The sequence below is a fragment of the Amblyraja radiata genome, unplaced genomic scaffold (genome assembly GCF_010909765.2).
Source record: "Amblyraja radiata isolate CabotCenter1 unplaced genomic scaffold, sAmbRad1.1.pri S131, whole genome shotgun sequence".
Taxonomy (NCBI): Eukaryota; Metazoa; Chordata; class Chondrichthyes; order Rajiformes; family Rajidae; genus Amblyraja; species Amblyraja radiata.
Window position 1 is genome coordinate 131,920 of NW_022630117.1, and position 13,060 is coordinate 144,979.

Genomic DNA, 13,060 nt, shown 5'->3' on the forward strand with positions numbered 1-13,060 from the left:
TCATCTGCATGGTGTTACAGTAACTAGCAGCTACTCAAATGACCAATAAACATAACATGACATAGTGTTCATAGCAAAAGGATTTGAGTATAGGAGCAGGGAGGGTCTACTGCAGTTGTACAGGGTCTTGGTGAGACCACATCTGGAGTATTGCGTACAGTTTTGGTTTCCTAATCTGAGGAAAGACATTCTTGCCATAGACGATTTGAGTATAATAATAATAATAATAATAATAATAATAATAATAATAATAATAATAATAATAATAATAATAATAATAATAATATTAATAATAATAATAATAATAATAAATTTTATTTATGGGCGCCTTGCAAGAGTCTCAAGGACACCTTACAAAAAATTAGCAGGTAGAGGAAAAACATGTAAGGGGAATGAAATAAATAGTAGAGACATGACTAGTACACAAAGTAAAGACAGAATTCAATACAAAACACAATATGAGGCAATTAATACACAGATGAAAAGGGAGGGGGATGTGGGGCTAAGGATAGGCAGAGGTGAAGAGATGGGTCTTGAGGCGGGACTGGAAGATGGTGAGGGAGTATAGGAGCAGGGAGGTTGTACTGCAGTTGTACAGGGTCTTGGTGAGACCACACCTGGAGTATTGCGTACAGTTTTGGTCTCCTAATCTGAGGAAAGACATTCTTGCCGTAGAGGGAGTGCAGAGAAGGTTCACCAGACTGATTGCTGGGATGTCAGGACTTTCATATGAAGAAAGACTGGATAGACTCGGCTTGTACTCGCTAGAATTTAGAAGATTGAGAGGGGATCTTATAGAATCTTAAGGGGTTGGACAGGCTAGATGCAGGAAGATTGTTCCCGATGTTGGGGAAGTCCAGAACAAGGGGTCACAGTTTAACGATAAGGGGGAAATCCTTTAGGACCGAGATGAGGAAAGTATTTTTCACACAGAGAGTGGTGAATCTCTGGAATTCTCTGCCACAGAAGGTAGTTGAGGCCACACAGTTCATTGGCTATATTTAAGTTAGATGTGGCCCTTGTGGCTAAAGGGATCAGGGGGTATGGAGAGAAGGCAGGTACAGGACACTGAGTTGGATGATCAGCCATGATCATATTGAATGGCGGTGCAGGCTCGAAGGGCCGAATGGCCTCTACTCCTGCACCTATTTTCTATGTTTGGATGGCAGGCAGGCAGCACCGGATATCTGGCATCATCATCATCATCAGCAGCGTTGAGTACCCGGGTCACGTGCCAGCGGGCAGGGCCGCCTCTGACGTCACCGCCCGGAAAGCATTGGGGTTTAAAGGGGAGGGAGGGCGGCCGTTTAAAGGGGAGGGAGTGCGGGGAATCGGCCAACAATATTCCAGGCCCCAGGGCGGTGACGTTTACACCACGAGATGTTCACACAAACACTGTTAGTCCAGGTCTGGGTTCCTGCAGCGACCTCAGTTCCTTCTCCCCGGTTGGACTGAACTTATTCTCCCCCAGCCTAAAACATGTGGAGGAATAAAGAGGAAATAAACAGATGAAACAATGGATACGGACTACACGGACTACAGCTCCCGGCGGGCACAGCGCGGCTTCCGGTTGGCGGACTACAAGTCCCAGCGGCACAGTGTGGCCAGGGACACAGACTCACACACACACACACACACAGAATTCATTGATATAATAACAATACTTAATATATTGTAATAGTGGAATATAAAATGTTATATTATATATATGTATTTTTTTTTTTTAAATATATAAATTATAGAAACATAGAACATAGACAATAGGTGCAGGAATAGAGGCCATTCGGCCCTTCAAGCCTGCACCGCTATTCGATATGATCATGGCTGATCATCCAACTCAGTATCCCATCCCTGCCTTCTCTCCATACCCCCTGATCACTTTAGCCACAAGGGACACATCTAACTCCCTCTTAAATATAGCCAATGAACTGTGGCCTCAACTACCTTCTGTGGCAGAGAATTCCACAGGTTCACCACTCTCTGTGTGAAAAATGCTTTCCTCATCTCGACTTCCCCCTTATCCTTAAACTGTGTGTGTGGCCCCTTGTTCTGGACTTCCCCAACATCGGGAACAATCTTCCTGCATCTAGCCTGTCCAACCCCTTAAGAATTCTGAACGTTTCTATAAGATCCCCCCTCAATTTTCTGAATACCAACGTGCACAAGCCGAGTCTATCCAGTCTTTCTTCATATGAAAGTCCCACCATCACAGGAATCAGTCTGGTGAACCTTCTCTGTACCCCCTCTATGGCAAGAATGTCTTTCCTCAGATTAGGAGAGCAAAACTGTACGCAATACTCCAGGTGTGGTCTCACCAAGACCCTGTACAACTGCAGTAGAACCTCCCTGCTCCTAGACTCAAATCCTCTATGGCAAAAATGTCTTTCCTCAGATTAGGAGCCCAAAACTGTACGCAATATTCCAGGTGTGGTCGCACCAAGACCCTGTACAACTGCAGTAGTACCTCCCTGCTCCTATACTCAAATCCTCTATAGCAAGAATGTCTTTCCTCAGATTAGGGGACCAAAACTGTACGCAATACTCCAGGTGTGGTCTCACCAAGACCCTGTACAACTGCAGTAGAACCTCCCTGCTCCTATACTCAAATCCTTGATGATGTTTTATGATGTTTTTATAAGTGATATACTAAGATTTTATATGCATTTTATGATATTTAATGTGCGAGAGGGAAGTGGCGGGGCAGCTGCTGCTCGCCAGCAGTCCGTTTGTCTTTTTTGTTTTTTGTTTTCTGTTCCGTTTTTACAGTTTATTTCGGTTTATTTAGTTGTGTATGTGTGGGTGGGGGGGGGGGGGGGGGGTGGGTGCAACATGTTTTTTGACTCTTCCTTCGGGGGGGGGGGGGGGGTGCGACCTTTCCTGCCGTTTCCCCTGTCTCCGTGTCCGTCTGTGCTGAGGCCTATCGCGGAGCTGGCGGCCTCCAACTGCGACCGATCTCGAGGCTGCGGAGTCAGAGCAGGGAGGTTCTACTGCAGTTGTACAGGGTCTTGGTGAGACCACACCTGGAGTATTGCGTACAGTTTTGGTCTCCTAATCTGAGGAAAGACATTCTTGCCATAGAGGGAGTACAGAGAAGGTTCACCAGACTGATTCCTGGGATGTCAGGCCTTTCAAATGAAGAAAGACTGGATAGACACGGCTTGTACTAGCTGGAATTTAGAAGATTAGAAACATAGAAATTAGGTGCAGGAGTAGGCCATTGGGCCCTTCGAGCCTGCACCGCCATTCAATATGATCATGGCTGATCATCCAACTCAGTATCCCGTACCTGCCTTCTCTCCATACCCTCTGATCCCCTTAGCCACAAGGGCCACATCTAACTCCCTCTTAAATATAGCCAATGAACTGGCCTCGACTACCCTCTGTGGCAGGGAGTTTCAGAGATTCACCACTCTCTGTGTGAAAAAAAGTTCTTCTCATCTCGGTTTTAAAGGATTTCCCCCTTATCCTTAAGCTGTGACCCCTTGTCCTGGACTTTCCCAACATCGGGAGCAATCTTCCTGCATCTAGCCTGTCCAACCCCTTAAGAATTTTGTAAGTTTCTATAAGATCCCCTCTCAATCTCCTAAATTCTAGAGATTGAGGGGGGGTCTTATAGAAACTTACAAAATTCTTAAAGGGTTGGACAGGAATTGTTCCCGATGTTTGGGAAGTCCAGAACAAGGGGTCACACACACAGTTTAAGGATAAGGGGGAAATCTTTTAGGACCGAGATGAGAATGTAAAGAGGAGTCATCAACACTCTGTGTCTTTACTTCAGTTTATTCGTACTATACATACATTACTGCACTAGCTGTACGTGGTCTGTCACGGGAACTAGAGAGAGATCAGTGGGTGGTGAGGTTGTAATTATGCTTGTGATATGGGGAGTGGTTAGTAGTGGTGAGGTCACTATGTTAAAGGTACATGCACATATCATCTACATCCTTCCCCTTGGAAACAAAAGGAAACAAGGTAGTGACAGGGCGACCACGTCTCATGCGCTGTGAACAGTTAAGCAAAGTCGCCATAACGGACAGGCGGCTTGACCACACGCCCCGACCGGGTTCGCATCTCGCCATCTCCCCTCCCCGCAGGAAGAAGAGGAGCAGGTGTAGGTGACCGAACCGGAACAGGGGACCCAGGAGGAGAGGGAGAAGATGGAGAAGGAGGAGGGGAAACGGGTGCAGCAGCGGGCAGGCAAGGGAGGATGAGCCGGAGTAGGCTGCGGCTGATAGAGCTGAGAAGGCAGGGACCGAGGCAGGCGTGGAGCGGCGGGCGATGTGGTAGACTGCAGCGGAAGAGCAAAAGGGTCAGCGGGCGGTGGTGGAGGCTCGTTGACGAGCCGCTGGTGCTGGCGGGATCGGCGGTAAACGGTGCCGTCATGGTCGTCAGGGCATGAGACGTGGTCGCCCTGTCACTACCTCTTGCCGCAAGCCCGAAATAGAGAAAGAGAGCAGGGAACTGGGTCAAAAGGAAATAAAAACCGACAAACAGGAGGCGCAAGGGGACGATTTATGACACCATGTAAAGAGGAGTCATCAACACTCTGTGTCTTTACTTCAGTTTATTCATACTATACATACATTACTGCACTAGATGTACGTGGTCTGTCACGGGAACTAGAGAGAGATCAGTGGGTGGGGAGGTTGTAATTATACTTGTGATATGGGGAGTGGTTAGCAGTGGTGATGTCACTATGTTAAAGGTACATGCACATATCATCTACAGAGAAAAACATTTTTTTTCCACACAGAGAGCGGTGAATCTGTGGAATTCTCTGCCACAGAAGGTAGTTGAGGCCACACAGTTCATTGGCTATATTTAAGAGGGAGTTAGATGTGGCCCTTGTGGCTAAAGGTATGGAGAGAAGGCAGGTACAGGATACTGAGTTGGATGATCAGCCATGATCATATTGAATGGCGGTGCAGGCTCGAAGGGCCGAATGGCCTCTACTCCTGCACCTATTGTCTATGTTTCTATGTGGTCTGCCGTTTAGCAGAGTGGGGTGGTGACAGCTATCGGTGGAGGAAAACAGATAATTCCATTATTTTGATTCATCACAGCTCGTCCAATGTCTTCGATGACGGAGCTCCTGGAAAGGCGTGATGATTCACAGCTGCTGGATTTGACAAATCATTACCGCAAGAGGCTGGAAGCGGCGACTCAAGAGGCGGTGGAGAATGTCGTCTTCGTTCTAGCGTACGAGAGATATTTCAGTGAACAAGAGTACAAGGTACGGAGAGGAATGGATGAGTGGGTAACTTCAGCCGATACACAAATGTTTTCATTCACAAATATTGTGGGCTGAAGAGTCCATTCTTGTGCTGTCCTCGTTGTAATGAGTCGAGTCATATACACGTCAAGGTACAATACATGTTTATTAAAGTCCACTCACTCACACAATTCATCTGCATGGTGTTACAGTAACTAGCAGCTACTCAAATGACCAATAAACATAATATGACATAGTGTTCATAGCAAAAGGATTTGAATACAGGAGCAGGGAGGTTCTACTGCAGTTGTACAGGGTCTTGGTGAGACCACACCAGGAGTATTGAGTACAGTTTTGGTCTCCTAATCTGAGGAAAGACATTCTTGCCCTAGAGGATTTGAGTATAGGAGCAGGGAGGTTCTACTGCAGTTGTACAGGGTCTTGGTGAGACCACACCTGGAGTATTGCATACAGTTTTGGTCTCCTAATCTGAGGAAAGACATTCTTGCCATAGAGGGAGTACAGAGAAGGTTCACCAGACTGATTCCTGGGATGGCAGGACTTTACTATGAAGAAAGACTGGATAGACTCGGCTTGTACTTGCTAGAATTTAGAAGATTGAGGGGGGATCTTATAGAATCTTAAGGGGTTGGACAGGCTAGATGCAGGAAGTTTGTTCCCGATGTTGGGGAAGTCCAGAACAAGGGGTCACAGTTTAAGGATAAGGGGGAAATCCTTTAGGACCGAGATGAGGAAAGCATTTTTCACACAGAGAGTGGTGAGTCTCTGGATTCTCTGCCACAGAAGGTGGTTGAGGCCACAGTTCATTGGCTATATTTAAGAGGGAGTTAGATGTGGCCCTTGAGGCTAAATAGATCAGGGGGTATGGAGAGAAGGCAGGTACGGGATACTGAGTTGGATGATCAGCCATGATCATATTGAATGGCGAATGGTGCAGGCTCGAAGGGCCGAATGGCCTCTACTCCTGCACCTATTTTCTATGTTTGGATGGCAGGCAGGCAGCACCGGAAATCTGGCATCATCATCAGCATCAGCAGCGCTGAGTACCCGGGTCACGTGACTGCGGGCAGGGCCGCCTCTGATGTCACCGCCCGGGAAGCGTCGGGGTTTAAAGGGGAGGGAGGGCGGCCGTTTAAAGGAGAGGGAGTGCGGGGAATCGGCCAACAATATTCCAGTCCCCAGGGCGGTGACATTTACACCACGAGATGTTCACACGATCACTGTCAGTCCAGGTCTGGGTTCCTGCAGCGACCTCAGTTCCTTCTTCCCGGTTGGACCGAACTTATTCCGCCCCAGCCTGAAACATGTGGAAGAATAAAGAGGAAATAAACAGATGAAACAGTGTCAATAACAGGGACTGGGTTAATATTTCAACAACACTTACAGAACAAATCCACAGGAGAAAGAAGCCCGCGGATGGGTGGATGGATCCCCTGATATTTGATCACATTAAACATTAACACAAACACTCACATGATCCACATCAGACTCGGGAGGGTCAGTATGAGGCGGCGGAGAGCGGGGACACATCGGTCTGTGAGGGAGTTGTCTGTCAGGTTCAGCTCCGTCAGTGAGGGGTTTGTACTGAGAGCGGAGGCGAGATCCTCGGCTCCAGAATCTGTGAGACCAACACTGCCCAGCCTGGAGATGAGAGAGAGTGAGGGTGAGGGACACACACAGAGACAGGAGACGGTGCAAATCCCCAGTGTTTATCAGTGACACAATTACTGATCATATTAATGTTCAGTGTCAGACACCCAGTGAGTGTAAACACAATCTCTCACAGTCTGGGACTTACTCCAGTGTCTGTATTTTACAGTCCGGGTTCCTCAGAGCCGCAGACACCAGTTTCACTCCGGAATCTCCCAGTTTATTCCCACTCAGGTACAGCTCCGTCAGTGAGGGCTTTGTACTGAGAGCGGAGGCGAGATCCTCGGCTCCAGAATCTGTGAGACCGACATATTCCAGCCTGGAGATGAGAGAGAGTGAGGGTGAGGGACACAGAGAGACAGGAGACGGTGCAAATCCCCAGTGTTTATCAGTGACACAATTACTGATCATATTAATGTTCAGTGTCAGACACCCAGTGAGTGTAAACACAATCTCTCACAGTCTGGGACTTACCTCAGTCTCTGTATTTTACAGTCTGGGTTCCTCAGAGCCGCAGACACCAGTTTCACTCCGGAATCTCCCAGGTCGTTGTGTCCCAGACTAAACACAAACAGACAGAGTAAGAAACAAACCCCGAGGCTGAGATAGACAACTTCTCCCAAAGGGATATTTCTGGAAACACCTCAGCACATTATTGAACAAATCTGTGTGAATGTGGTGTTTGGTGACTTTCACCATTTATTCTCATTCCCCGACCGACGACCGAGAAATGTTCCCCGTGCAGAGAACGGCGGCAGGCAACACGCACGACCCGGGGGAAGGGGTCGATCACCGGTGACCCGGGGGAGGGAGGGGTAAAATAGGAGGGGTGCCCCCATCCCCCCACCCCCGGGCACAGTGACGGCCGCTCGGCCCCATAGAAGGGGTGCTGGACGGACGGAATAACAAAATAGTGGAACAATTTTACAGTTCAGTGTTAGCATCAAACGGATATTTACCCCAAGTCCTGACACTTGTGCAGAACCGGTCCCAGCCGCTGGAGACCTTCACACTGAATGCGGCAGCTCCCCAGATTGAGGTGTTTGATTGTATCACAGAGCCTGATGGCATGAGACAGGACCGCACAGTCAATCGGGGTCAGTCCCAGTCCACTGAATGAAAGTGTTTCCACAGATCCCAGTGTCTGCTGAGCCAGTGCAGGATTCTGTGACTCAAACAGGTAGTGCATCGTGTTCAGGAAGCTCCGTTTATCAGCTTCACTCTTTGTGTTTCTAGCCCGGCGTTTAACCTCCCCCTTCACCCAGTCAATCACTCGGCAGATTGTTTGATGAGGGAATTTACCCAGAAACTCCTCCAGGATCCAAGCTGTCCGTGGGGAGGAGAGACCAGCGACAAAACTGAGAAATACTTCAAATCGCCCGCCTGAATTGCCATGGGCTTCAATGAGGAGTGTCGTGATATCCCCGCGATCTACAGTCAGGAATTGTGCGAGTGCGGCTACAAACTCTTGGATGGTGAGGTGCGGGAAGGCGTACACCACGCTCCGGGCTGAATCCTCTCTCTCCAAAAGTTCCATCAGGAACCCGGACAGGAACTGGGAAGGCTGCAGATTGTATTTGATCAAATCTCCATCTGTGAACACAATGTTCTTCTCAGCCACTCCAGTGAAGGCCATCTGACCAAGCCTCAGTAACACCTCACGGAGGTTCTCAATCTCACGGCCGTGGTTTTTCAGGATGTTGTAAATAAAGTAGCAATATAGTTGTGTGATGGTCTTGGGAACTCGCTGCGGGTCCCGGTGTGTTTGTGTGAAGAAGGGGCCCAGTGTCAGGACAAGGATCCAGCAGTAGGCGGGGTTGTAGCTCATGGTGTACAGGATCTCGTTCTCCTTCACATGTTTGAAAACAGCTGCTGCCACCGTCTGATCTTCAAATACCTGGTGAAATATTCCTTCCGTTCCTCACCAACAAATCCCAGGATTTCAGCCCAGACACTGATCTCTGCCTTTTCCAGTAAATGTAACGCAGTGGGGCGGGTGGTCACTAGCACTGAACACCCTGGGAGCAGCTTGTGCTGGATTAAACTGTACACAATGTCAGACACTTCACACCACCACTCGGGATCTGGACACTGGTGCTTAGGTTCTGTGTCTCTCCGACTGTCAGCAAAATCAATTCTGCCCTTGAATTCATCCAGACCGTCGAATATAAACAGCAATCCCTCTGGGTTCTTCCAGACCTCCCGCAGCATATTCCCAAAGTAAGGATACTGATCCAGAATCAGTTCCCTCAGGTTTATTCTGTGTTTAATCATGTTCAAATCCCGGAATTTGAAACTGAAGACAAACTGGAATTGTTGGAATATTTTCCCTGTGGCCCAGTCATGAACAATCTTCTGCACCATTGTTGTTTTTCCGATCCCCGCGACTCCGGACACTGATGCTGAACTCCCCGCGACTCCGGACACTGATTCTGAACTCCCAGGTCGGGATTTACTCCGGGAAAAGCTGCTGTGGAACAATTGATCAGTCCTGATTTTTTCCAGTTCTCCCCGGAGATGTTTCTCTTGCCATTCCTCATGGTCCCGGCCTCTTGCCAGCAGCTCATGTTCCACCAGTGTCCGATCTCGAACGGTGGAGATGATTGTGAGCTCAGCGTATCGATCAAGCAGCAGGAAATTCTTAACCTTCTCGTTCATCAGGATAGTGTTCACACTCAGTGTTTCAGTCTGTGCTCGCAGAGTCTCCTTGTGTTTCTGTTGAACATCTTGCACGGGAACAGGCAGATAATGGACACAATGTTAGATGGCTCAACTCAAACCCAACAATCATGATTACAAGAATGAGTTCAATGCCCTTCAACTGAATTGACGGATTTCAGTGGAGTGAGGTAAACCTGGTGGGAGAGAGGTAGAGATAGAGATAGAGAGGGATAGAGAGAGGGGGAGGGGAGGAGAGGGAGGGAAGGGGTGGGAGAGGGGAGAGAGGAGGGGAGAGAGAGGAGGGGGAGAGGGAGGGGGGGAGAGAGGGAGGGGAGAGGGGGGTGAGAGGGGGGAGAGAGAGGGGGGAGCGAGGGAGGGGGAGAGAGGGAGGTGGATGAGAGGGAGGGGGAGAGAGAGGGGAAGAGAGAGGGAGAGGGAGAGAGAGGAGAAGGGGAGAGAGAGAGGGAGGAGAGAGAAGGAGAGGGGGAGAGGGAGGAGAGGAGAGGGAGGGAGGGAGGAGGGGAGGGAGAGGGGAGAGAGGGAGGGAGGGGGAGAGAGGGAGAGAGAGAGGAAGAGGGAGATCATCAGTTGAGTGGGGAGGATTGTCGGGTAGACAGTGAAGACCAGGGAAACACTGTCCAGGAGCAGGGGAGTGAGAGACAGATCACATTCATTCAGGTTTATGTTCACTCTGGTGGAGGGAACCTCGTGATTCAAGACCATAGACATTGTGGACTTTCAGGAATGTTCTAAGAATCTACATATTTTCAGTATGTCAAGACCCTACCAGGAGTGTGTGGGGTTACACAGTGTGTCAGGGCCCACCCAGGAGTGTGTGGGGTTGCACAGTGTGTCAGGCACCCATCCAGGAGTGTGTGGGGTTACACAGTGTGTCAGGGACCATCCAGGAGTGTGTGGGGTTACACAGTGTGTCAGGGACCCATCCAGGAGTGTGTGGGGTTACACAGTGTGTCAGGGACCCATCTAGGAGTGTGTGGGGTTACGCAGTGCGTCAGGACTCTATCCAGGAGTGTGTGGGGTTACACAGTGTGTCAGGGCCCATCCAGGAGTGTGTGGGGTTACACAGTGTGTCAGGACCCATCCAGGAGTGTGTGGGTTACACAGTGTGTCAGGGACCCATCCAGGAGTGTGTGGGGTTACACAGTGTGTCAGGGACCCATCCAGGAGTGTGTGGGTTACACAGTGTGTCAGGACTCTATCCAGGAGTGTGTGGGGTTACACAGTGTGTCAGGGACCCATCCAGGAGTGTGTGGGGTTACACAGCGTGTCAGGACTCTATCCAGGAGTGTGTGGGGTTACACAGTGTGTCAGGGACCCATCCAGGAGTGTGTGGGGTTACACAGTGTGTCAGGGACCCATCCAGGAGTGTGTGGGATTACACAGTGTGTCAAGACTCTGCCAGGTGTGTGTGAGGCATTACTGCATACACAGTCTCCCCGGGAGAGTACTGGATTTCACAGATCTGATACACTGCAAAGCCTTGTACAATTAACGCCTGGAGAAGCGGAAATAATGCAGTGTAATGGTTCTAGTGTACGTCAGAGATCAATTGATCTGTGAACAACTATCTGCCTCTTTGGTTATCCTCGTTTTACCTGGCACTAAACATTATTCCCTTATCATGTATCTTTACAGTGTAAATGGCTCGATTATAATCACGTATTGTCTTTCTGCTGACTAGGCAGAATGCAACTAAAGCTTCTTGCTGTACTTCGGTTCAAGTGACAATACACTAAACGAAGCTAAATTAAACCAGAATTATAATTCATTAATTAATTAACGAGATTAAAACTGACGAAGGAGCAATCCATAGTGAATTCCCATGTCTGTCCCAATAATTCAACCTTTGATCTTCTGATTTCCAATTCTGCAAAGCTCTGCACATACAGTTTCAGTATGACATCAATTCTAACGTAATTGGTGTAAACTGTACATTTCAACACTCACCTTCCATATGAGAGGGTAATTCAGTTAAACCTCCGATGATGTTCATGTATTCTTCTGTATCAGGACCTGTTCAAATCAACGAGCATTCATTAAACCAGACGAATAACATTGTTAACTCCAGTGTTTCAATGTGATATTCAGTTCAGTGTGTTGATTTACCGTACCGAGCTCCTGGATTTCTTTCAGTATTTTGTTCAGCTTCGGCAATTCGCTCTGCATTTTCACAAAGGATTCCCACATCACCCGCCGGGCACGGTTACCCTTCTCCATCACCAGACTGAGGAAGAGTATGGAACTGTCTCTGCGGTTTCCCTTTACCACGAGCTCAGCGACACTCTGTGAAAAACAACAATGAATATATGGAGAAGTGACTGAGACAATGCTGTTCAGTGATGGGATATTCTGGAAGTTTTGAGCATGGTGACAGGCATTGGTCTGCCTCTTCATACACCCATGACACTGTGCTGACAAGCTGTGTACTCCCAGAGTCCTGACAGTGCGAAACTCGCACAAAGAAAGCACATCAGCGCCTCTACTTCCTGAGAAGATTACGGAGAGTCGGTATGTCAAGGAGGACCTTCTCTAACTTCTACAGGTGCACAGTAGGGAGCATGCTGACTTGTTGCATCGTGGCTTGGTTCGGAAACTTGAGCGCCCTGGAGAGGAAAAGTAGTAAACACTGCCCAGTCCATCATCGGCTCTGACCTCCCGTCCATCGAGGGGATCTATCGCAGTCGCTGCCTCAAAAAGGCTGGCAGTATCATCAAGGACCCACACCATCCGGGACACTCACTCATCTCCCCACTACCTTCAGGTAGAAGGTACAGGAGCCTGAAGACTGCAAAGACCAGGTTCAGGAATAGCTGCTTCCCCACAGCCATCAGGCTATTAAACTCGGCTCGGACAAATTCTGAACATTAATAGCCCAATGTGAACAGCCGGAAGTGGTTGTGCATGTCGGTACAGAAGATGTCGGAGAGAAGGGGATGAATATTCTGCAGCGTGACTTTAGAGAGCTCAGAAAAATGCTGAAAAGCAGGACCCCAGGGTGGCTATCTCCGGTTTGCTTCCAGTTCCTCGTGCTGGCGAGAGCAGGAACAGGGAGATACGAGACCTAAATGTGTGGCTGAGGAACTGATGCAGGGGGCAGGGATTTAGATTCTTAGATCACTGGGATCTGTTTTGGAGTAAGGGGGAACTGTACAAAAGGGACGGATTGCATCTTAACAGGTGGGGGACCAGCATTCTGGCAGGCAGGTTTGCCACTGCTACACAGGTGGTGTTAAACTGAATAAGGGGGGTGGGGTGTCAAATGGGACAGTCAAGGATGGAGTTAAAGGGAAAGAGAATAAAGGGATAGTTAATGACGCCAGAATTAACGGGAAAGGAAGCTCACAAAGGGATAGGAGAGTATGGCCAAGTGTAATAGGGATCGATGTGAAAGGTGAGATGCGTAAGGAATTAAAAGTATTGTATATGAATGCGCGAAGTATAAGAAGTAAAGTAGATGAGCTTGAGGCTCAGTTAGAGGTTGGTAGATATGACATT

At 48.6% G+C, this 13,060-nt stretch overlaps 2 protein-coding genes across 4 annotated transcripts in view; one reads left to right on the top strand and one right to left on the bottom strand.

Moving 5' to 3' along the window:
- The window catches only part of LOC116969229 (NACHT, LRR and PYD domains-containing protein 3-like), a 256,184-nt gene that overhangs the window by 126,496 nt on the left and 116,628 nt on the right, over window positions 1-13,060 (top strand). The window lies entirely within an intron of this gene.
- LOC116969230 (NACHT, LRR and PYD domains-containing protein 3-like) lies at window positions 1,361-8,540 on the bottom strand. Of its 3 annotated transcripts, none has more exons than XM_033016128.1 (4): window positions 7,843-8,540; window positions 7,032-7,202; window positions 6,707-6,874; window positions 1,361-1,472 (listed from the first exon to the last, which is right to left on the bottom strand). In XM_033016128.1, the coding sequence occupies exons 1-4, from the start codon at window positions 8,517-8,519 to the stop codon at window positions 1,385-1,387; spliced, it is 1,104 nt and encodes a 367-aa protein (XP_032872019.1). In that variant the 5' UTR covers window positions 8,520-8,540; the 3' UTR covers window positions 1,361-1,384. The 3 variants fall into 3 exon arrangements, with proteins under 3 accessions (XP_032872019.1, XP_032872021.1, XP_032872020.1); XM_033016129.1 differs by lacking the exon at window positions 1,361-1,472 and adding an exon at window positions 6,221-6,530; XM_033016130.1 differs by lacking the exon at window positions 7,032-7,202.